The sequence below is a fragment of the Chenopodium quinoa genome, unplaced genomic scaffold (assembly GCF_001683475.1).
Source record: "Chenopodium quinoa cultivar QQ74 unplaced genomic scaffold, ASM168347v1, whole genome shotgun sequence".
Taxonomy (NCBI): domain Eukaryota; kingdom Viridiplantae; phylum Streptophyta; class Magnoliopsida; order Caryophyllales; family Amaranthaceae; genus Chenopodium; species Chenopodium quinoa.
This window is the reverse complement of record NW_018742418.1, coordinates 8747603-8770286: the sequence shown is the minus strand read 5'-3', so window position 1 is coordinate 8770286 and position 22684 is coordinate 8747603. Positions and strand designations below refer to the sequence as shown.

At 34.8% G+C, this 22684-nt stretch overlaps 2 protein-coding genes across 5 annotated transcripts; one reads left to right on the top strand and one right to left on the bottom strand.

The window, feature by feature from the left end:
• Positions 1–1212: 1212 nt before the first annotated feature.
• Positions 1213–20132, top strand: LOC110712894 (anaphase-promoting complex subunit 2-like). Of its 4 annotated transcripts, XR_002509723.1 has the most exons (17): positions 1213–1602; positions 2833–2907; positions 3770–4001; positions 4866–5155; positions 6925–6996; positions 8164–8408; positions 10784–11197; positions 13457–13658; positions 13827–13941; positions 14026–14108; positions 14728–14847; positions 14993–15081; positions 15162–15243; positions 17233–17421; positions 18911–18979; positions 19066–19248; positions 19548–20131. XR_002509723.1 is itself a non-coding variant. In XM_021891369.1 (16 exons), exons 1-16 carry the CDS (start codon positions 1372–1374, stop codon positions 19186–19188), a joined length of 2628 nt encoding a protein of 875 aa, XP_021747061.1. In that variant the 5' UTR covers positions 1213–1371; the 3' UTR covers positions 19189–20132. The 4 variants fall into 4 exon arrangements, 3 of the variants coding, with proteins under 3 accessions (XP_021747061.1, XP_021747051.1, XP_021747066.1); XM_021891369.1 differs by having other exon boundaries at positions 14029–14108; positions 19066–20132; XM_021891359.1 differs by having other exon boundaries at positions 19066–20131.
• Positions 20133–21749: 1617 nt separating this feature from the next.
• Positions 21750–22541, bottom strand: LOC110714520 (putative nuclease HARBI1). Its single transcript, XM_021893055.1, has one exon. It carries the CDS (start codon positions 22539–22541, stop codon positions 21750–21752), a length of 792 nt encoding a protein of 263 aa, XP_021748747.1.
• Between the last annotated feature and the right edge of the window lie 143 nt (positions 22542–22684).

Below are 22684 nucleotides of genomic sequence, written 5' to 3'. Positions count from 1 at the left end.
GGTATTACTTAATAATATTTTAGCTTAAATCTCCCTATAATCCTATATAAACCAAAATTTCCCACCCTATACTTATTCTCACCTCGTTTTTACATATCTAGAACAGCCATTTATACCCTACATCGTAACATTGCCTAGCCGTTGCTAATATAATTAGTAACAATGTCATCATATCCACCTTATTAACATTGATGGATGCTAAAGATTAAACCCATGTTCAAAACTTTAATCATATCATTCCATGAATATTTTGGTTAATGAGTTGTGTAATTTGTTCACAAGCGGCGGACTAACTAGAAAATTTCTTTTGTATCAAATGCCCATGATGAACCGTTTGATATGTGATTGTTATTAATAATGGTGATATAAGAAATGAATTTGTACCAAATTTTTTTGAGAAATCATAGTCTAATTTTATGAGAAATCATATTCTAATTTCATGGTAATGATAGTCTAATTTTATGGTAATGATGGTCTAATTTGTACCATTTTTTTTTGAGAGATTATAGTCCAATTGGATGAGAAATCACCTCAAATTATTTATTTTTTCTCAACAAATATTCATTACAACACGTTAGGTCATTGACATATGGGTTTTGTATCGGGTGATAGTACAAACAACACAAAATTGTTAAATTACGCTAAAACTCATTTTGGTAAATCTCAAGTAATGATTTCAGTCTATTAATATTTCGAAATTACTCCCTGACTTTGTTTTCACCTAATAAATTCACATGGCGTTACTTGACTTAATGTGTGTTTTAATGTTATATTCACCTAATTCTCATTGATCAAAACTTAGTACACCTAATTAGAGCTAAATTATTGAGAGAAAACACGAAGTCGGCAGGACACGATACCAAACCAACCTGAACATGATCTGTCTTGATGAATGGTCAAATTATGAAATAATCCTACATTTTATATAGTTTTTGATAGATTTTGTAAATAACGCAAAATTGACCCAAGACCAAACATAAGAACGATACGACACACTTTATATATAATTCATGCGTTTATTGTGGGAGATATCATCTCTCAATTTGATACATTTATTTCCATGTCACTTTATGAAAGTACTTAAAAAATAATAGAGAACAAATAAATTGTAATCCGTACATCGTGAATTTGTGATATACATTGTCAATATCGCATGTTTATCTCAAAAATAAATTTTAATGCTTCTTGTCATACGTAGTTTTGTTGTAGAAGTGGCGCCAAACCTTCAAAACAACTTGAACTCCGGCCATTTCACCCTTTCTTTTTTGTTTTTCCCAATTATTATTCTCTCTCCTCTCCTTAAACCCTAAACCCTCTTTCCCCAATTCAATAACTCATCTTCCCAATCAATTTCAACTTAAATCCCTAAAAATGGAGTCGATTTTACACTCCGATTGCAATTTGGGAGCCCTAGATTCTCTCTCCTCTGATTCAATTAAAGAAATTCTGGAAAGTTGGAGTTGGTTTTGCTCCACCACTGACGCACTTTTGAACGGTAATGTTGAAGTCGATGTTGAAGACGAGTTTGTCTCTTACGTGCATTCTCTCTGTAATCATGGCCTTCGATCGCTCGTCGAAGATCAATTCTTTCAATCCCTTGAGGTACTACTTCAATTCCTTTCTTCTCATTGTTCTCACTGTTTCTGCTACTTATTACAACCATTATTTATCATATCTTCCCATTCTTTGAGTTTTTCATTATCTATTTTATTTTATTTTTATATATCTATTTTGTTAAAAATGACAATGTTTTTTGGTTTTAAGGCGAGGCGAAGGGAGTTTTGGGTGGGGAGGGGAAATGGCATGTACATATGATATTAATAACATGTATTTGTAATGCTGATAACTCACATGCGATTTGGGGTTATTGCCTCGCGTTAAAGACTAAGGAAGATGGCGTAATTATAAGTCAATAGGCAGATAGTAGATGAAATGCATAGCAATCTGTTCCGTTAAGTATTTACATCTCAAATGAACTGCTATGTTGTGCAGTTCATTTGAGATGAGTAGTTTATGAATTGGCAGTGATAAGCGAGATGGCTTTATTTTTTTCCGGTTATTCTCGGTCCTACTTGAGCTGCAAAAGGTTTTTTTTTTTTTTTTTTTTTTTAATGAGATGTAAATCCTTAACGAATAGATTGCTATGCATTTCTCTCTGTGATTCAAAGGGCTTCGATCTCAGACTCAAGACTTGAGTGTACTTAGAATTTCTTAGATTTGGATAGCATTGTTTTGGGGCTTTTTTTTTTTTTTTTTTTTTTTTTTTTTTTTTTTTAATTGGTAGATGTCAGTACAGCTCTGAGCATTCTCAGTTGATAGGTCCTTTAAGTTAATAAGGTGAAACTTGATAGTGGCGAGACTCTTGTACTAAGAATTATAGTCATTATTAATAACATATTGAATAAGGTAAGCCTTAATCCTCTAGATTTTTTGCAACATTGTTATATCTTACCATTAGAATAAAGAACAGTAGAACTCATAAAGCCTTTGTTAAAATATTGGGAAAAAAAAAATATTTTAACTGAAACTTTGGTATTTAGCTCCTCAAGGCATCCTGAGGTCTATCCTCCTTTATACTTTGTGTTCAATGACATAAGTTTCCTTTTTTACTATGTTACCCTGAGTTAAGCTTAATAAATAAACCTCAATCATAAAGTGAAGCATACCATTTTCCTCACTATAAAAGGCACCCACACTCTTTCCAAGGTAGAACTATAGTTTAGTTTCTTTACTTTATAAAGCAGAGAGAGTATTTCTCTATTTCAATTTCTTCTTTATTTAAATACAGTTTATAAGGATTAATCATTCCAGTATATTGATGTTCTATTACAGGTAACTTTTGAGACAAGAGGTGCTTCAAGATTTTGGCATCATTTTGATGCCTACATCAATGGTTCAATGTTGATGGTGCGTATATCTAAGCTATATATACTTTTGTAGACATCCCAAAGAATAAGAAAAGTTAGACAAAAAGCCTCAAGCAAAGAGAATATAGCATCATTAGAATATTAGATTGGAGCATTGATCTTTTTACCACGCTTTTCATACATTGAGAATATTCTGATGCTGTATATGTTTTTTGTATATACTCCGTAGCTGCCAAGGCCTCAACTACTAAATGAAAACTTAAATATCTAACTACTGTTCTAATATCTAACTTGCGTATTTGCAGCCATATATGACTAATTTGAGACAAACTTGATTGCATAAGAACTACTTTGATTTGGTATAGTCTTGTAAGAAATTCTTGATCTGTTCCTTTTGTTATTTAGAAAATAGGCTGTGGTCTCTCCCATGCTTTTATTGCAGAAAGTCAGGTGCATCACATATACATGTTTGTCTTTGTCTTAACAACTCCAACTTATGAGCTTAATTATGTTTGTTCAGCTTTATTCTCTTAGCCTAAAATAAGGTATTCTCGTCTAAATTTCCTAAAGTCTGGTCTGGTTTGGTCTGTCTGAATTTTTCTAGTTTGATCTGATTGTTTGATTTAACTGAACTTTGACCTTAATTGTACGTCAATGTTGTAAGAAAAAACATCATCAAGTGGGATCTTGTTGGATTCATCTCAATGTATAGCTTTCAAATATATACTTTTCATAACTTTTCGAAATCTAAGATACATGGCAATAAGCAAACAAAATTAAGAATTTTTGGTCTTATTTTAACAAGAATAAGTAATAAGAATAGGTGAAGAGAACAACAGCTTATACAGATAAATTCTTAAAGTTAAGCAATTAACCTTATTTTTTTCGGCGGGTGGGGGCAGAATGAAGCGAGTGGTTTAGAGGAAGTACTGTACAAAGCTTTGGAGGAATTATCATTGGTGAAGCAATGCCAGGAGAGAACTTTATTAATGCTTGTTCATAGCCTGCAATCCCACAGAGATAGTACGTTGGATAAAAAACATAGCTCAGATGCAGAAAGAGTGTATCTTCTTTCTAATTACAAGCTAATGGTGTCTTCAGTACTCATGGCTTCAATTCCACGTCAGTTTCCTGGTATGTCTTACCTGTCACTCTCCTCATAATAAATTATTATTCTTTAGATGGTTTGTGAATAATGGGGTCGTCAATTGATACCATTACCAACAGCAAAGGGATGCAATGACTGCTAGATTGATAATTTTATGGTTCAATTGTAATTGACCTAAGCAACCTCAGTGTGGTCTCTATCAATGTGGGCCTTTCATCATGTTACTGCTGATTATAGATAATAATCTACAATTTGTTCTCCAATTGCTTGAGAAGACAAATACTGGCTTCAAATTAACGCTCTATAGTTGATTGTTTGATTAACTTATATTGTCTTCTTCCCTTCTTGGTATACCTATAAAGAAGTAGATTGACTCGATTCTGATTTGAAATTCCTCAATAAGTACAACCTAAGGATGCGCAATTCTACGCATTTATTAGTTTGTATCTGTCTCCGAATTTGCAATTGCAAATTTTGCTATGCAAATGATGAGGAGATATATTAACTGATTATATTGATTTCATTTACTCTTTGCTTTGAAGTTTCAATGCTTTATTGTTTGAGTATTATGTGGATCACAGATCTGTTGAATTCTTATTCTGCACTCATACAATTTTGTAGCACTGGATTTGATATGGCGCCTATTATTCTGTCAATATAAAGTATTAATCAAATTCATTACCGAGGAAATCAGAAATTACCATCTTGACCTATGCCAGTGCCAACTGCCAAGTATCTTATTGCATTACTTAGGTGATTAATAAAGAAAATTTACATATTATTGGACCTGGGAGTGGAAGATTTTGACATTCTTTGAAGGCATTGATGATTCATCGTCACTTTTATAATGTTGAATATATTGTTGGTGTCTTATGTTTGTGACTACTCAGCAATCTTAAATCAGTATTTTAAGAGACGGCTGGAAGAGCTAAGTACCCTAATGGATGGGGGCTTCCAGGAAGTACTTCATGATAAAGAGAATATGGATTTGGATGAGAAACGCAAATCATTCTCTGGGGTTGGTGAGATGGATATTGATGAACACCATAATAGGAAGAAGCTCTCTGAGAACAGTTTATTAGTTAAGAACATTGGAAAGGTGGTTCAAGACCTAAGAAGCTTTGGATTCACATCAATGACTGAGGATGCCTATGCTTCTGCTATCTTTTTGCTATTAAAGGTGAGCAGCTACTACTTTACTACAACCAACAGCAGTAGTTGTCCACTATGCTTATTTTTATTACTATCTTTTCTGAAGGGTGTAGGGATTTTTGTCAAAAAAAAAAAAAGAACAATTCAATTGAATGACTTCGATCATTTCTATGTGGGAATTTGATTCCAGGGAAGTATGACTTCTAGGATTTGAGAAGGACAGATAAAAATTATAATTTGATCAAGTTTGTGGATGTAAAAACCAATGTCAAAATGCAATATGTAGAAATGTTTTATGAGCTCTATAGAAGTTATTGATTATCTCTATCTTATTAAAAGTTTAACCAAACGCTTATGAACAGTGTTATGCCAACTATATCCCTTAAAATGTCTATTTACATATGTACCCCCATTTATACATGCAAATCACATGTGTGGCAATTTTTTTTCCTTTCGTTTTTACCATTGTAGCTTTTTGGCCTCTTTTTTTTTTTTTTTTTTTTTTTTTTTTTTTTTTTTTTTGCCTTTTCTTCCCCTCCTTTTAAAAAGTTTGAGATAACTCTTACTCCCTTTGTATTTAATTACTTGCTCCATTTCTCCATGCTCGGAGTTTTAGGAGAAATAGTAGAAACTAATAAAATATGAAGGAAGTGGGATTGGTGGAAGAATATAGTATGATAATTGGGAGGAGAGAGAATATGGAAATATTAAAGTATGATAGTTTGGGGTCCACTAGGAAAGAGGAAATTAGTAAAATATTGTGAAAGGTTTCCAAAAAAGGAAATGGAGCAAGTAATAAAGTACGGTTGCAGAAGGAAAGTGGAGCAACTAATAAAATACAGAAAGAGTATTAATAGTGTTTATAGAATTATACCCTTTAAAACTAAAGCTGTGACATAAACAAATTGAAAGACATTCCAGAACATTGCAAGCTATGTGCACTTATCGTGTGCGTTAGCCACCGTAGTTTACAGTAATTTTTGAAAGTGGTACTAGTTCTGACCTCTGACAAGTATGCATCCTTCTTGAAGAAATATGAATTATTATTTCTTTAGCAAAAGATAATGTTTAGAATAAATACTGTAAGCTGTAACTAGCTCATCATCTTGCCTTGTCCTGGTCTGTAATTGTCTTTTTGATTTGGCAGAATATTTTATTGCTCATTATACCGGGTCTTCAAAATGGATTCTTTTGTGTAGCAAATATTACATACTTTCATCTGTATATGAAGTGAGTTGGATTGTATAAAGAGAGCTATAGTCATAAAAATAAAAGGCATTTTAATATGAATTGATATTAGCTTGAAAGCCTTGAACTTAGATACATAATATTGGCCAATACTGCTTGGTTTGATGGGGCTAAGAGTAATGCCACTCATGGTTCAGTGACCTGAAAGAGTCACTTTACTAATATCTTTATCAACCTGTGATCTCAAACTGTTTTTTTGTGATGACCAAGATGGCATAACTAAAAACAGTTGATGCTTAATCTCTCTAATTTCTGGTGACCTTGATGGCTGATGCTCTGACTATAACTATTTTGATCTATTTTATACCAACCTTTATACTTTTATTGTACCTTTCTTTAGAGGTAGTCATCTTATGTATCTGTATTTTAAAGATGCTTATCAAATCTTGATATAATAGTCCTTTTCAGATATTTTAAAGTAACTTATGATGCTCTGTAATATTTGAAGCTGTTTATCCCCATATAGTTTCAGTTCTTGTTCTGCTCTGCTAACTCTAAATTTGTGCTGTACTTGGGTAATTGGCTATTTGTTTTTTGTTTTACTGACAGGATAAAGTTCAAGATTTGGCTGGCGATGATTATAGGAGTTCAGTCCTGGATTCCATCAAAGTGTGGATACAGGTAATTTTTCATAATATATTCCTGTTGTGAGTGCTCTAATTGCATTATAGTGGATCAGTATATACAATATTTCAACTTATCATCCATGGCTTTCCTTTAAATGGTCATATTTTGACGCGTGTAATTAGGTAGTTCAATTTGATTGACATTATAATGATAAGATTTTGTTGAGCTTGCTTTATAAGTATCTTATCAAGAATGAGTTTGCATGAGGTGCATTTAAGACTATAATAGAAGAGGAGGGAACCATGGATAGCAGACAAGGGAAGTGAATGGCAGAAGGAGATTGTTTGAGGGACAATATGTCAGGAGTTTGTCCATACACCATAGAGGTATGTTGCAAGGGAGGATCAGGACAAATTCTGAAGGACCATTTACAAGTGAGGTGATGGTTGAATATTGTATTGAAGGAGAAGAAGCATTAAACAACACAGGTACTGAATGACACCATCAGGAGTAGAAGGGACTATGGGGGAAGGAGAGGAAATTATACAAGCAAGAGACCAATGAGGCAATGATACAATTAAAAGAGTTGGAGGTTAGATGATGTCTCATAGAAGGGCAAAGTTCAGCATTATGGAAAACAATTCATGAAACTAGAATATTAATTTCAGCCACATTGTGTCTGGTTTTGAGATACTAAATCCAGTTGACTCCAATTTTATTGTCCACTGAGTGCTCATCCTTGCAGTTCCTATGTAGCTAGCCATTGGATGTGTAGGGTTTGCACCTTTGCTTTGCCTACGTACTGACTGTGTTTGAAATTGTATTACATTTCCGACATGTGTTGAAAATGATCGGTATATCTCATAAATATCATTTGGTTTTGGGGGGATCATCAGCTGTTATTGCCTATGCATTATTAATGTTTTGTGTCTATAGTTGTTTATCAATTATCTCACTTTTGACATATTATCTGAGTATTTGATGATTGATTGGTGAACAATATGAATATATAGTTATGATACTTGCAAACATGTCAATAATACATGTATTATTGGCCACTGAAGGTTTTTATGAAATCAGGCATTCAATGCCTTTATAATGAGATTTTATAATGACTTGATTATTGTGATGGATCATGGATGGTTTAATATAAGTCAACGAGTCTTCAATGCGTTAAGTTTTATGGCAGCCTATGGCAATTGATTATGGATATGGTTGCAGGCTGTACCATTCCAATTCTTGCATGCACTCCTTACTTATCTTGGCGATTCTGTCTGCCCTGACAGCCCATCTTACGGTCTCAAGTCACCGTTGGCTTCACATCCATCTTCATTCTATCCTGGTGTGGACTCTCCATCAGAAGGTCTCATCAGATGGAAATTGCGGCTGGAGTATTTTGCTTATGAAACATTGCAAGATTTAAGGATAGCCAAATTATTTGATATAATAGTGGATTATCCTGACAGGTATTGAGTTTTACTATTTATTTTCCTTATAGTTCTTACATTTCTTAGTCCCTTTCTTATATCTGTTTTCCTGGTAGACTGTTTTCCCACGATTTACAAAAAGCATTCTTGTGTTGCCATATTACTCCATGCTTTCTGCAATCTCAACTTGACACACATCAAAATTGTCCCAAATTCCCAATGTGCTTTGTGCAATGAAGCTTTTTCCAGGTTGAGGTAAGGACGGTTAAATGCAGCTTGTGCATGTGACAATAGAGGCAATTTACTCAGACCCTTAACTTAAAACACAACCTTATGTATCACAAAATGACAATGAGTTAGACTCGCATATGGTGTAATGAACCATTATGATTGTCCACCTTAAACGGAATAGTGATTCTTTTGGCTCAATTGGAAGTGGACAGGTCTCTGTTTAGGGTTCATCAAAATAATAACTGTTAGCAACGTAGTATTTTTGTTGCAACCATTTGGTAGGTCACGTGTCTAGTGCGTGGAGAACTGGTTCCTATCCCAACAATTTTTGTTTCGTTGCAGAAAATCATGCAGCTGGGTCTTTGTCCTTTGAAAAGGCCTGTTTACTGTAAAAAAAAGCGTCCCATCAAAAGAGTCGCTCCTTTTCTATTCTTTGTGAGCTAACTGCATGTGAGCAGCTCACTCAAGCTGAGTTTTCCTCTTTCTATTCTTCACTCTTCAACCTTCTCCTTGCTCCGATACAAAAATTTCTCCTTTTTTCTTCCCTTTCAGGACTGGTACAGTGATGGGTATCCTTTCCCTGCTAAATGAGTGAGTATGTTTGTGAGCTACTTGAACTTCACATGGTCGCAGCTCAACTTATTGACTCCACTCAAATTCTACTCGTTAATGAGTCGAGTTGAGCAAGAAGCTGGCACAATGCTTTTGTAGAAATGAGGTGTAGTGGTTTGAACAGAACTCACATGTCTTTATGGGAGCTACCCTGTCATATGTCTTGCTGTGGGATGAAGTAACTTTTCTAGTATCCTTGTGGAGTGAGGTGGCTTTAATTTGGGTATTTAGTTTATGGAAGGTTATACTTGTGATAATTTGCATTTTTGCACACTTGATACCACACAAATTTTATTCCCTCCCATGTGTGCTTATGTCTTGGGCTGTCTTGCAAGTGAGGAGGCAAAAAATCAATTGTTTTTTCACTGTCTGGTAGCAACTTAACTTGGGAAGATGTTAGTTTGGTACAAATCCATTTACTCTTTGGGATCTTTTATAGAGAAATTATCATAAATTTGAAAGAAAAGGGGGGTTAAATTTTGACAAAGGATATACACAACCGGTAGCCCTAAGGTAGTATAAGAGTCTGAAAGTAGAAGAAACCTTAATCATTAATTGAACATTGACCCATGATTTGGTAATGATTTCCTAAATTAATACTTCCTCCCATTTTTTTTTTAATTGCACCATTTGCCATTTCACGCATGCCGATGTAATACTTTGGCCATTAATATCTTTAATTTTACTCAACTAAAAGTTATAAAAATTTGATATTTAATAAGTAGACGTCAAGATGAATCTAACGAGATCGCACATGACTATGTTTTTCCTTACAGATAAATCACATGGTCAAAGGAGGTTGTGTGAATAGTGTATAATCCCAAATGGTGCAATTAAGAAAAAAAAACGGAGGAAGTACAAGTTTATTAATTGTATATATTTAATGCATATAATTGTCCTTAGGGCTACGTTTAGAAAAGCCATCATTTATAATGTGGTAGGATGCTTTTATGTCTTTATGGAGTGCATTGGAGATTGGTTGGAGAGAAATGACAAGAATTCCGTGGTCTTTATTCTTTAATTAATTTATGAGAGCCAGTAGTGTATTTAGCTTCTATTTGACTTATGTTCATGGGGGATTCCTTAAGCATCCCTTATCTTTTCGCCAAGATTTCTGGTGGACTTCAGGTTCAACTATACATTCTCTCTTTTTTTGCTGTAAGACTTTGTCACATCGCTTGACATGAGCCGCAATGATTGAGATTAGTACTAGAATGGGCGACCTCCTGGGAAGTCCTCATGTTGGTTCATGTAGCCGGACCCACTTATAGGATTAAGACGTTTAAGCAGTAGAAGAAGAACGAAAATAATTTATTGCTAGCAACATTTTATGTATGGATCTTTTCTTACTTCAATAACTTACTTGGCTTCTATGTGATGTGAGGTATACAGCACACATGGAATCTTTAATATTTGTTAATTTATTGCTAGCAACATTTTATGTATGGATCTTTTCTTTCTTCAATAACTTACTTGGCTTCTATGTGATGTGAGGTATACAGCACACATGGAATCTTTAATAATTGTTATTCATCAGCTTACGTCATGCTTACATCTTTTTGGTGTTGTAGCTCACCAGCTATCGAAGACTTGAAACAGTGTCTTGATTACACTGGGCAACATTCAAAATTAGTTGATTCATTCATATCTGCTCTAAAGTACCGCTTGCTTACTGCTGGTGCATCAACTAATGATATATTGCACCAATATGTTTCAACTATTAAAGCACTTAGGACAATAGACCCAGCTGGTATATTTCTTGAAGCTGTTGGTGAGCCTATACGAGAATATTTAAGGGGAAGAAAAGACACCATAAAATGCATTGTAACCATGTTGACTGATGGAAGTGGTGGAAATGCAAGTTCTGGCAATGCAGGGGACAGTCTCCTTGAAGAGTTGAATAGAGACGAGGAAAATCAAGACAGTATTGATCTTGATGATGATTTTAATACTGATGACAAGCAAGCATGGCTTAATGCTCAACGGTATGTACATCTTAAAGTTGGATGACCTTCTTGTTTAATTTTGTAAGCATAGTGGCTAATAAGTATCCTTGCATGATATTCATGCCATCGAGATAGCACATATTAGAATCCAATTTCAGGGTTTATTTCTTATTAATTTCTGCAAGTAATGTAATTGTAAATTCATCTAGTCTCCTTGAAAGCTTAATACCTAATGAAAGAAGGAAGTATTATATTTAGAGGATTGAACCTACCACATCTCTGTAAGGGAATGTGGTAAGCCATTAATGGACCTTCTGATTAGTGGAATTCTTGATCAAATGTAGATAAAAAGTTCAAACTTAAAACATGTTAGGTAGGTGGTGGGTCTTAGGGTTTTTTCCCTGATTCTTTCTCTGGCATTTTGTGATTCTTGAAAAATTCTACTCTAGTGAAGACGTGCAACTATATTTGTTTTCTGTTTTCATGGAGCTTTTGTCTTTTTCACGCCAGGAAAGCAGAAAAGTGTCAACTGTGTTAGAGCTTAAAAATTAGAAGCTTCATGGGAAAATCCATTTTCATCAACTTTTTGTTAATATTTTGACTTCTTTGTTTCCACTCCTTGAGCAATATCGATTTGTCTCCTGCAGAGGAAGAAATATAATCCTTGCATGGATAAGAGGGGAGCCAAAGATGGCCTCTATATTTTTGTGTTTTTATTATAATAATAAAAAAAATTGAAATCAGAAAATGAAGTCAAGAAAGAATGATTTCCTGAATGTGGTTGAGGCAATGCCTGTACCATTATGCTTTTAATATTGCAGTGGATAACGTATGAACTTGATCATGTGGAACTGGCATAATCTTTGATTATTACTCCGTATTACCTATCCGGTTTTGTTACATTTCTTGATTCTTGGACTACTATATGCGATCAACCGCTGGAATGCCTGGTCGACTAGTATGTAGTCTTTTTTTTGCTGTTTCAAGGACAATTTGTCTTCTAATCCTCTGTTCTTGTATTTACTACTACTTGCTCATTTATATATGTAAGGAATATGCCTTGAATCGATAGTCGGGAGCTAGGATTAGGAACTAGGAAGAAGTGGGGCAAGACATGACCATGCCTCAAGTAGTTGAAGTTTGACTAGGCACGTCCGTGCCCCAATGAGGCTTCAAAGCAGGTATTCGGCAAGGCACGTCCGTGCCATCAGGAGGCACGTCTCAGCAGATTTCGAGTTTTGCGTGTTTTTGGACGTGAGGGCCGATTTTGGTTACTTTGTCCGTGGGCTTTATTTCCTTAATAAAGTCTATCTTTTCTAGTCTATGGGTCATTATAAATACCCCTAGTTTTTTTCCTAGCTGCATGCAATGATCATTAGTTGAGTGATTATTTAGTTATCTGTGACTCTTGTGTGTATTTCTCATTTGTGAGTTCTGCAAGAGATGACATTAGAAATTCAAGAGACAATCAATCTGTTTTCTGTGATTGGTTTCAAATCTGTTCCGAATCTGTAATCTGTTTTCCCCAAGATCAATAAAACTATTACTCTCGTTTGCCGTGGACGTAGCCAACACATTGTCGGTGAACAATGTAAATCTGTGTCTGTTTTTATTGTTAATTTTACATTCAATATTTGTTCTTTCTTGCATCCGTTATAACTATATACTCACTCCGTTTTTAAATACTTGCTCCATTTCTCCATGCACGGAGTTTTAAAGAGAAATTGGAGAAAGTAATAAAACATGGAGGTAGTGGGGTAGGTGGAAGAATAAAAAATTGTAAAAAGCAAAAGTGTTGAGAGAATTGGATGAGAGAGAATATGAAATTAATAAAATATGATTTATGTGGGTCCACTAGTTGAGAGAAATGAATTAAATATTGTAAAGACTTTCCAAATAAGGAAATGGTGTATTTAAAAACGGTCGGAAATGGAAAGCGGAACAAGTATTTAAATACGGAGGGAGTATATATACAAAAAAATCTTGTTTTCTTTCCATCCATTGTATTCATGGATAAAGTTTCTTTATTACCCTTTGAAAAAATTCCAAATTTGTTTGGGCCTGACAAATTTAAGTCCAAAATTACCTGGTATGTTTCTGTTTTTTTTTTTTTTTTTTTTTTTTTGGAGGGTTATATATTTAATATGTTTACGGAGTAATGTGGAAAAGCTGAAGTAGATACTATGAAATAATTCAATGCTTATATTTTCTCTGACCTTTAAGTCGCGGTCCATCTTTCTTTCGTTTCTTCTCTCTTTCTCTATGTATGTGTGTTCACAGAATTGTTTTTTGTTTCAGTTGGGAACCAGATCCTGTGGAGGCTGATCCTTTGAAGGGTAGTAGGAGCAGAAGGAAAGTTGATGTACTTGGAATGATTGTTGGGATAATTGGGTCAAAGGATCAGCTGGTTAATGAATATCGTATTATGCTGGCTGAAAAGCTTCTGAACAAATCTGACTATGATATTGACTCAGAGATACGGACACTGGAACTCCTGAAGGTTGGTAGCTGTAGTATTGATGATGCTGTGCATGATATTCATTGTGATTGATGGGCATTACTACCCAATAATTCATAAGTTTGAGAAGCAACTGGAAACTGATTTTGCTTGGCCACTGATTCTCACATGACATTGCTGATGTCTTGTTCACTTTGTCCTGTTGGTCAGATACATTTCGGGGAGAGCAGCATGCAAAAGTGTGAGATTATGCTTAATGATCTGATTGATTCCAAGAGAACTAACAGCAATATCAAAAAAACCTTACCCAAGCCATCTCAAGCTGGTACTCTACAACTTTTATCTTTTCCAAGAGTAGCTACTAGCTATGTTTAGATTGGGAATTTTATTTACTGAAGTTTTCTTGTAGAAGGTGAGGCGGGAAAATCTGAGTTTTCGCTTGATGCTCTTGCTGCAACGATAATATCATCAAATTTCTGGCCTCCAATCCAGGTATGCTTCTTTGCTTCAATGGTTACTTGATGTCTGGTAAGACGGGATTTCAGGTGAGGGTGATAGCCTTGATGTCTGGTAAGGGAGAGGGCCAGACAAGTCTGTTTTTTCATACAGATTTTGTTATCTGTGGTCCTAATAAGACTTAGTTTTGTCTTATAACTGCCCGGAACATGCTACACCATTTTTTGTCTGGGTGAGACATGAAGAGGTCAGATACTCAGATTTGGATAACCCTACCCTGCAACTACAAATAGGCTGTTCCATAGAAACTTGATTGGAAAGACAATCACTACTTTCACAACAAAAACTATTGGATATAATTTAGTTCATTAGTGAGAATGGGCAAGCCTTTTCTGGCCTTGAAGATATATGTATCAAATTGGAAATTCCCTAATTAGTATGAATTGGGTTTCTCAGAAGCGGAAAAATGGAGATTATGATATTGATGTGTTTGGTCAAGATTCTGCTTGTGGACCCTAAAAAGCTTGGCCTAATAAATATTTTGTGCATTTGAAAAATTTACGTTAGAAGCAAGTGCTTGAAACACTTTTTGTGTAACATTTCTGGCTTTATCTTTTGCTCCTCACTTTTAACACAGCATGACAAATCATGGCAGGATGAGCCCGTTAATCTACCAGGGTCAGTGGATACGCTTTTATCAGATTATGCAAAAAGGTTTCATGAAATTAAAACACCTCGCAAGCTATTATGGAAGAAGAACCTCGGTGTTGTCAAGGTTTGTCAGTTTAAGCTCAACTACATGCATGATTTTCTGTCAAATAATTCTTACTTGTTTTATATCTATGCTGAGCTCTATTTTCCTTATTCTCTTTTATATTTTCCATCTTACTATGTCTGTTTTGGTTTATTCTCTGTTATAGCTGGAATTACAATTTGAAGATAAAGCTGTCCAATTTTCAGTAACCCCACTTCTTGCCTCTATCATCATGCAATTTCAGGACCAAACTCGGTAAGTGCCAGATTTGTATTGTATCTTTTACACTTGTTTTTGTCAGTGTGTAACGCTTTCATGCTCATGTTTTGTGTTAGTTGGACGTCCAAGGATCTATCAACTGCCGTTGGGGTGCCTATTGACATTCTTAACCGAAGGATAAACTTTTGGATCAGCAAGGTAAGAAATCCTCAGAAGATAGATACAAAATATCTGGATGAGCTATGTAAATTCTGATGCTATTTCGTTCCCTCTGTCAACAAGAGATATCTACTTTGGGTTATATAACTTACTAGAAAAATTATCGTACTTGTAGTGGTAGTCTATTACTCCTTACTTCTGCTTTGATCTCCCCAGGAAGGGCTGACGCTCTAAAATTGATGCGTCTAATCTTATGTACTTCCTCCGATTTTTTTGTTGTATCACTTTTGTTTTCACGGACTCCTAGGCGATTTTTGGAGTAAAGAGAGGTAGAGAAAAAAACTAAATGGGGCCCATGTGGTAGGAGAGAGATAAAGAGAATTTATTAGTTAAAAAGGAAACTGATGCAACTAATTTAAACCTTCCTTTTTAGGACAATGATGCAACTAAAAAAAACGGAGGAAGTAGTTGATTTAATAAACTGACATTTGATACTTTGCTGATTGTAATTGAAGGGCATTGTAGATTTGTAGGCAAATCCTAAAAATGCTGTACGTGGATTATTATCTAGGATATAATTTGGCATGGATTGTCTTTCAAAATAAGTAGGAATATTTATGATGGGATGGAGAGAGTCCCCTTAGTTACAGAGTGTATGCTTTCCATTTTCTGATTAAATCATCGTGTTCTTATTGTAAATTAAATTTTTAACATTTAGTGTGTTTGCTATTAGAGGTGGGCAAAAAATCAGGGTACTCGAAATTGGAACCGAAACCTGTTAGGAATCCTAAGTTTTGGTTCCAAAACCTGGACAAGAGGTTATGGTTCCAGGTAATGAAATTGAGAAGCGGTTCCGGTTTAAGTTCTCAATTTTTTGGTACCAGAACTTGTAGGGTACCCTATCGATATAGGTTTCTATACCGAGTACCCAGATTGAAGCCAAAACCTGATAAAAAAATCACTTAAGCACAAATCATACACCAATTCAAGCCGTTTGTTGATTTGTTAAAAATATAAATAAAAATAGAAGTTAAAAATATATTTATTCAATTTGCTAGACAACTATTGTTGGTTTGTATTACATTTGCTAGATAACTATTGTTGGTTTGTTGTGCCATATGAGGGGGGGGGGGGGGGGTTGCTCGGCTCCGCTCGGAGAGGGATCCGCTGAAGCTCATTTGCGACACCTTAGGTAGCACCAACTCAAAGTCCGCTTTCGTTGCCTGTGAGTTGTAACTTTGTGACCATCCAGATTTTTTAAAAATATTTTTGCAAAAATTTATTAAGTATATTACAAACAGGGTACTCGAAACCCGTTCTCATTTTCTAGGAACTTGTTCAACAGGTTCTGGTTCCCATTTTTAGAAACCTGTTGCAACAGGTTTCGGTAATGTAATAGACTAACCTAAGGAGGGGCAATATTGGTAATCTAGTATTATTAGGTTAGAGTCTTTAGCTTTATTATGAATAGAGAGAGGGGGAAAAGGAAAAGATATTCAGAATTTTGGAGTAAATCCTTAAAGTTGTGACCTCAAGTCACTATTTGAGAGTGGTGACCTAAAGTCACTAATAGAGATTGGCATCCTAAAGTTGCTAGCTTGTACAAATCCCTGCTTTTCAATATTTTCAATCAAAGATTCGATCTTTTCCTTCTGTATTTTGTGTCAATGGTGTGTGTGGTAGCTCATCAAGCATGAGTCTATCACACGGTTCCAGTTCTAACAGATTTGACAGGTACCCTGTTATACTCATTGTGAAGTGATATTTACTATTCAATAATATTTTTTTAACAGGGTGGTCTATTTAAATTATATCCATGGCTATGCAGCATAAACTGTATTATGCTCAAATTTTCGGTGGTTCCTCTTCTTGTCATAGTTTTGGTTTTCTGATTCTTTGAGTACAAATGAGCACAACTTAAGGTAGATGCTAAATGAATTGTATTTTTATTTGAACTAAAATAGGATGCGATTGATGATATGCTGTTACGCATTTCTTATTCATTTTTTTTTTGTTTCTTTCTTCTAGGGAGTTCTTGCAGAATCAGCTGGGCAAGATACCAATAATCACATATTTTCACTGATGGAAGGGGCTGACTCTAACCGTACTGGTACTCATGGGGGCAGTAATGATGAACATCTTATGGGTGATGAAGAAGGTGATAGATCACTGGCTTCTGTTGAGGATCAATTACTCAAAGAAATGACAATCTATGAGGTATGGCATTTGAAAGTTTATGTAGAAGACTAGCACTAGTAAGAGTAGTTGTGGTAGACTAATAGTTGTATTTGATCTGGTAAACTACATGCATTGTTGATTGCATGAAGTTCTGGTTCTCTGTCTTCAATATATTGCTCTTGGGAGCTGTTCAAACTTTATAATTTGGTATCATCTAGTACTTTGTGAATACACTATATACCATCTTTTATCTGAATTGCAGAACCAGATTTATCACTAGCTTGCTAATTTTCTGTTTCAAAATCCTTGAAGGATGTTAAGAAAAGGTGCTTCTTATGTTAGTTGTTTGAGATTGGTGTGTACTTGTTGCTAGCAACTAGAACTACTTTTCATGATGACTTAAGATCCAGTTATGTAACCTGTTGTAATATGATCCATGTTTTTTTCTCAAAATATACGTCTGTATCTTATTGCATGGGTTAAATTTGTTGTTGAACAACTTTGAAATATGGTAACTTTTGAAATGGGCTGAATAATTTCTGAGGTCAACCAGTAAGGCAGGGCATATCCTGAACTAAGTGTTAAATGCTTCCTCAGTGCATAGATGCTTGTTTTTCCTTGATTTTTGATGTCTGGTATCGTTGGTAATATTGGTAGAAGTTTAATGATGCCTCTTTTCAGCATCTCTTTCATTTTGTGAACACCTGTAATGCTTGTATTGTTGGTACTTCATTATCTTTCCTGAAGTTTGTAAGCATTTAGTTGATGATTGTTATTGTGATGGGACAAACAAGTGCTTAGGACATAAGTTGGCAAAGTTAACCCGTCACAATAACATGACACGAATCGGATACAAAAAAAGTAGGTTAGCGTTAAGGGTTTATGGCCCGTTAATTAAATAGGTGAACACGATACAACACGTTTAATTTAACAAGTTGGGTTACTGTTGATATTCCCAATACAAAACTAACATGGTTTAACTTTCTAAGAGAATTAACCAATAGTTTATTATAATTGATACTAAATCTGTAGTACCAAAAACTTATTTTGTGCGACACGACACGAACCGGACATGAAAAAAAGGGATTAGTTTCAAAGCTTTTCAACCTATTTAATTAAGCGGGTAAACACAACATGGAAATTTAATTACACGGGTTGGGTAGCATAGAGGTTTTTCAACCCATTATCTTTGACACAAGCTGAATAAAACCCGGTAGGACACGTTTGTCATTTCTATTAGAACCTCACAGTATGAGCAATGTACCAGATACGTCACATACGACATGCTATGGACTCTGAATTCTAAGTGCCTGCATATTTTTTCAATGCAAGCTATAATTCGAAACAACATACACGATAAGAGCTTAATATCTGGTATTTAATAAAAGCATTGCAATATCTAGTCCATTAATAATCATTCCAGCTGGTGATGTTGCTTGAATTCTTGTATTATACAAACTATTTGTTTCCCTATTGACATGGATTTGCTTTGGCTTTGATACCTGATTCCCTCTCCAAATTGTTGCAGAAATTTATCTTGGGGATGCTGACTAACTTTGGCAGTATGGCATTAGATCGGATTCACAACACTTTAAAGGTAAAATTTATGGTCATAGAAGCTTCATTGTTTTGTACATTTTTGCCATTTTGTGCCAAGAAAATCAGGGGAAAATATTGCTGCAGATGTTTTGTGTTGCCGATCCTTCGTATGATAAATCACTCCAACAACTCCAGAGCTTCTTAGCTGGTCTCGTTTCAGAAGAGAAGTTGGAACTAAGGGATGGAATGTATGTCTTGAAGAAATGATCAACGTCATGTGCAACTGTATTATTCCTTCTGTTATACAAGTAGGATTGAGTCAAAATGGTATGTATCTTGACTTTTGTTGTTAGCATTATAGGTGTGGCTCAGGAGAAAATATGTCTAATTTTTCTCATTTGCTGCCTTTGATCTCATCACTTGTATTTTTGTATATGGATATGCATATGATTTAGATGTGTATAAAGTAGGACCGCGTTGGGATAAGTGGTGAAAAGCGGTAAATGTGATAGTGAGCGGTGCAATAATATTCTTTAATTTGTAGTCCTTAATTCAAAAAATGGAAGTATGAAGAGATTTTGGAATAGCCCAAATAACATTATTATCTTTGTTTTGAGTAATACTAGACAACTCGGCCGTGGGATGCTGATCACTTAAAAAATTTGGTCTGACTGAATGAGCATACCTTTCTGAAGGAGAGACATGATTATGCAAGTGGTGGAAGTTGCAATGTGATCATGGATGCATTTTTACTTCTTTGGCTAGGACTTAGGAGTACATTCTGCAGCCGTTTTTGAAGGACTGTAAATTCTCAATATTGAGGCGAGAAGAAAAGGCCAAACTTACATATATGCACCTTTCTTGTACATCCAGTGGCAAATATTTTTGTATCTGTAATTCTGTACTGTATTTAAGGTTAATTGTAACTCTTCAGAAGTTATAATGTTTGTAGTCTTTGAAAAATTAACTTAACGTGCTCTATTGCTGTTTTTATTTATTTATTTATTTATTTATTTAATCCTTTTTCTTTTTGACGAGGGACTTGTTGCTGTTTTTGAAGTGCTAAATGAACACATTCATACCTCCTCGCTTGCTAGTCGAGTATTTAAGAATGGGGAATGATACCCTGATACCTCCACTTTTTATTATATACTTTATCTGTTTTTTCATTTTTGCAACACAACTTTTTGGCACGTCATTTGAGAAAGTATTAGGCTAAGTAAATGATCACATTAAACTATAAAAATTTAAACTTAGCAACTTATCACTTTTTTCTTATTGAAGGTAGAATTTTATGATAAGTTTGTCCATTTACATAGTCTAATATCTCCTTTAAAGTACGTGCTAAAGTGGCGTATTGCAAGTAAATAAAAACTGAGGCAGTTTTTGTAAAAAAAGGTATATTGGAAAAAGTAATTGAATACGGCATGTTTATATGGTGTTAAAAAAAAGGTATATTGTCTATGAAATATTATTGTTTGAACTAAAAAATGCTGATTACATAATATAAATGGTGTCAATGCAATTTTTTGCCGCTTTTTTTTTTTTTTTTTTTATTCTTTTTTGAACTGTGAAGAATTTTTTTCATTTCTCTTCTATACTACGGGGTAATTTTTCTCCTTTATATTGTTTATGAAACACTCAATTAATATTGGAAGTGAATCGTTTGTCTTCTTCTCTCTCTTGTCGACTACTTTCTCTCTCTTTTGCAATTCTTTTGTTTCACGTTGACCCCTCTCTCTCTCTCTCCCTCCTATATGACCAGTTTGAAATAATAATACTAACCATGTAATACAAATAATTTGTCTATGAACAAATAATATCGTTTCTTAGAAGATTTAGGTTAAGAACAAATAATATTGTCTCTAGAAGGTTTAGGCGATGAACAAATAAGCTGTTTTTGAAAATCTGATTTTTTTTTTTTTTTTTTTTATTTTGACGAAGAAAACCCGAAAATAAAGAAGCTCAAAACCCCTATTCTCTTTTCTCTCTCTTTTCCGGTTTTGAGTGTGTTTTGTTGATGCTTACACGCCTCACTTACAACTTTATTACTTCTACAAGGCTAACTAAGCAAGCCACAAAATTAAGCCCCAATTGAACTTAAACTAAACAAGTAAAATGCTTAGAAAATAGGCAAAAATACAAGTTTATATCCTAAATTAACAAGATTTGTTAATATAGGGGTGGTAGTGTCATTTCGTGGGGAACTTGGGGGGAGGGGGGGCAGATATGTAAAGTCAAGTGTAGCCAACTAACTTGCCCAATAACTGCCATTTACAATACAACTTCATGACGTTTACCATTAAAGTTAACTGGGAAACATCAATGTCGTTACCTAAGAGCATCATTATTGGTGAACAAAAAAAAATGGTTCATGGGTCACTATCACCATTTCTCTCTCATCCACATCAACCCAACAAACCATTTACAATATTCACTCTTAACAATGAACACTAAACAATGGTTCATCATCAATACTCCCTAACCCACCTTATTTTATTTTTGTAAATATAATCTATTTAATTCATAATTATAATTTATTAACTCGATGTCAATGTAATTAATTGACGTATTTAATTTTTTAATCGTGATTACTAATTAAGAAATTATCGCATTTTTTTTTATCAGCTTTTTTAAAAACTAATTCTTGTGATTAATATTTTTAAACAACGACGCAACTAATTTTAATTAACATAATTAAAAAAAAAGAGGTACAATCGTGATTACAGTACTACAACTATAATCAAGTACATTTAAAAAAAAAAAAAAAAAGAACTACTACACATCGTTTTGTAAGATGTCCTTAGGGATAACCATTTGTTGTAAACCTAGTTGCGTAAGTTCTCGTTGTTACCAAATTTATTCCATATATGTGCGACCAAGTCGTTTTTTAGCTGCAAATGAGTCTGTTGATCCTCAATCTCTGTTCTACGAGTCAAGTATAAGCCGATATCCACAATACGATCAGTACGGTACTCGGTAGTGTCCTCATTAGCGTTGCCTCTAGCATTCATAAACTCATTGGTATTAACGTTATTTTGATACGTCTCTCGTTCATCTTCAACGATCATATTATGTATTATGATGCAGGCGAGCATGATATTGTGGAGTATGTCGGTATCCCACGCCAAAGACGGCTTTTTAATAATGGCAAAACGAGCTTGAAGGACCCCAAATGCGCGTTCAACGTCTTTCCTTGCAGCTTCCTGGTATTTTGCGAATAAACGATCCTTACGAGCTTGTGGACTCGTAATGGATTTCACAAAAGTAGCCCATCTAGGGTAGATTCCATCAGTAAGATAATACCCATTCGTATAATGATTACCATTGACTACGAAGTTCACAACAGGTGTTCGACCCTCTAAGACGTCTTCGAACACAGGGGATCGATGAAGCACATTAATATCGTTGCAGCTACCTGGCATCCCAAAGAACGAACGCCATATCCATAGATCTCTGTCCACAACTGCCTCCAGTACGAGAGTTGCAACTCCTGCTCTTCCTTGATACTGCCCCTTCCATGCGTGTGGACAGTTCTTCCACTCCCAGTGCATACAATCAATGCTGCCTATCATGCCAGGAAATCCACGTTCTTCCCCAATACGTAGCAATCTTTCCATATCTGCGATGTTTGGATGGCGTAGGTACTGATCACCGAACTGGTTGATGACACCTTCTGTAAACTTTTGGAGTGCCAATCGTGAAGTAGCCTCACTTATACGGAAATACTCATCACAAGCGTCTGAAGCACACCCGTAAGCTA

Excerpts from the sequence above, each read along its gene's own strand:
- LOC110712894 (XM_021891359.1), top strand. The coding sequence starts at position 1,372 with ATGGAGTCGATTTTACACTCCGATTGCAATTTGGGAGCCCTAGATTCT. Across the intron at positions 13,659-13,826 it reads GGACACTGGAACTCCTGAAG|ATACATTTCGGGGAGAGCAG; the intron begins GTTGGTAGCTGT and ends CCTGTTGGTCAG. Across the intron at positions 15,082-15,161 it reads CAATTTCAGGACCAAACTCG|TTGGACGTCCAAGGATCTAT; the intron begins GTAAGTGCCAGA and ends GTTTTGTGTTAG.
- LOC110714520 (XM_021893055.1), bottom strand. The coding sequence starts at position 22,541 with ATGGAAAGATTGCTACGTATTGGGGAAGAACGTGGATTTCCTGGCATG.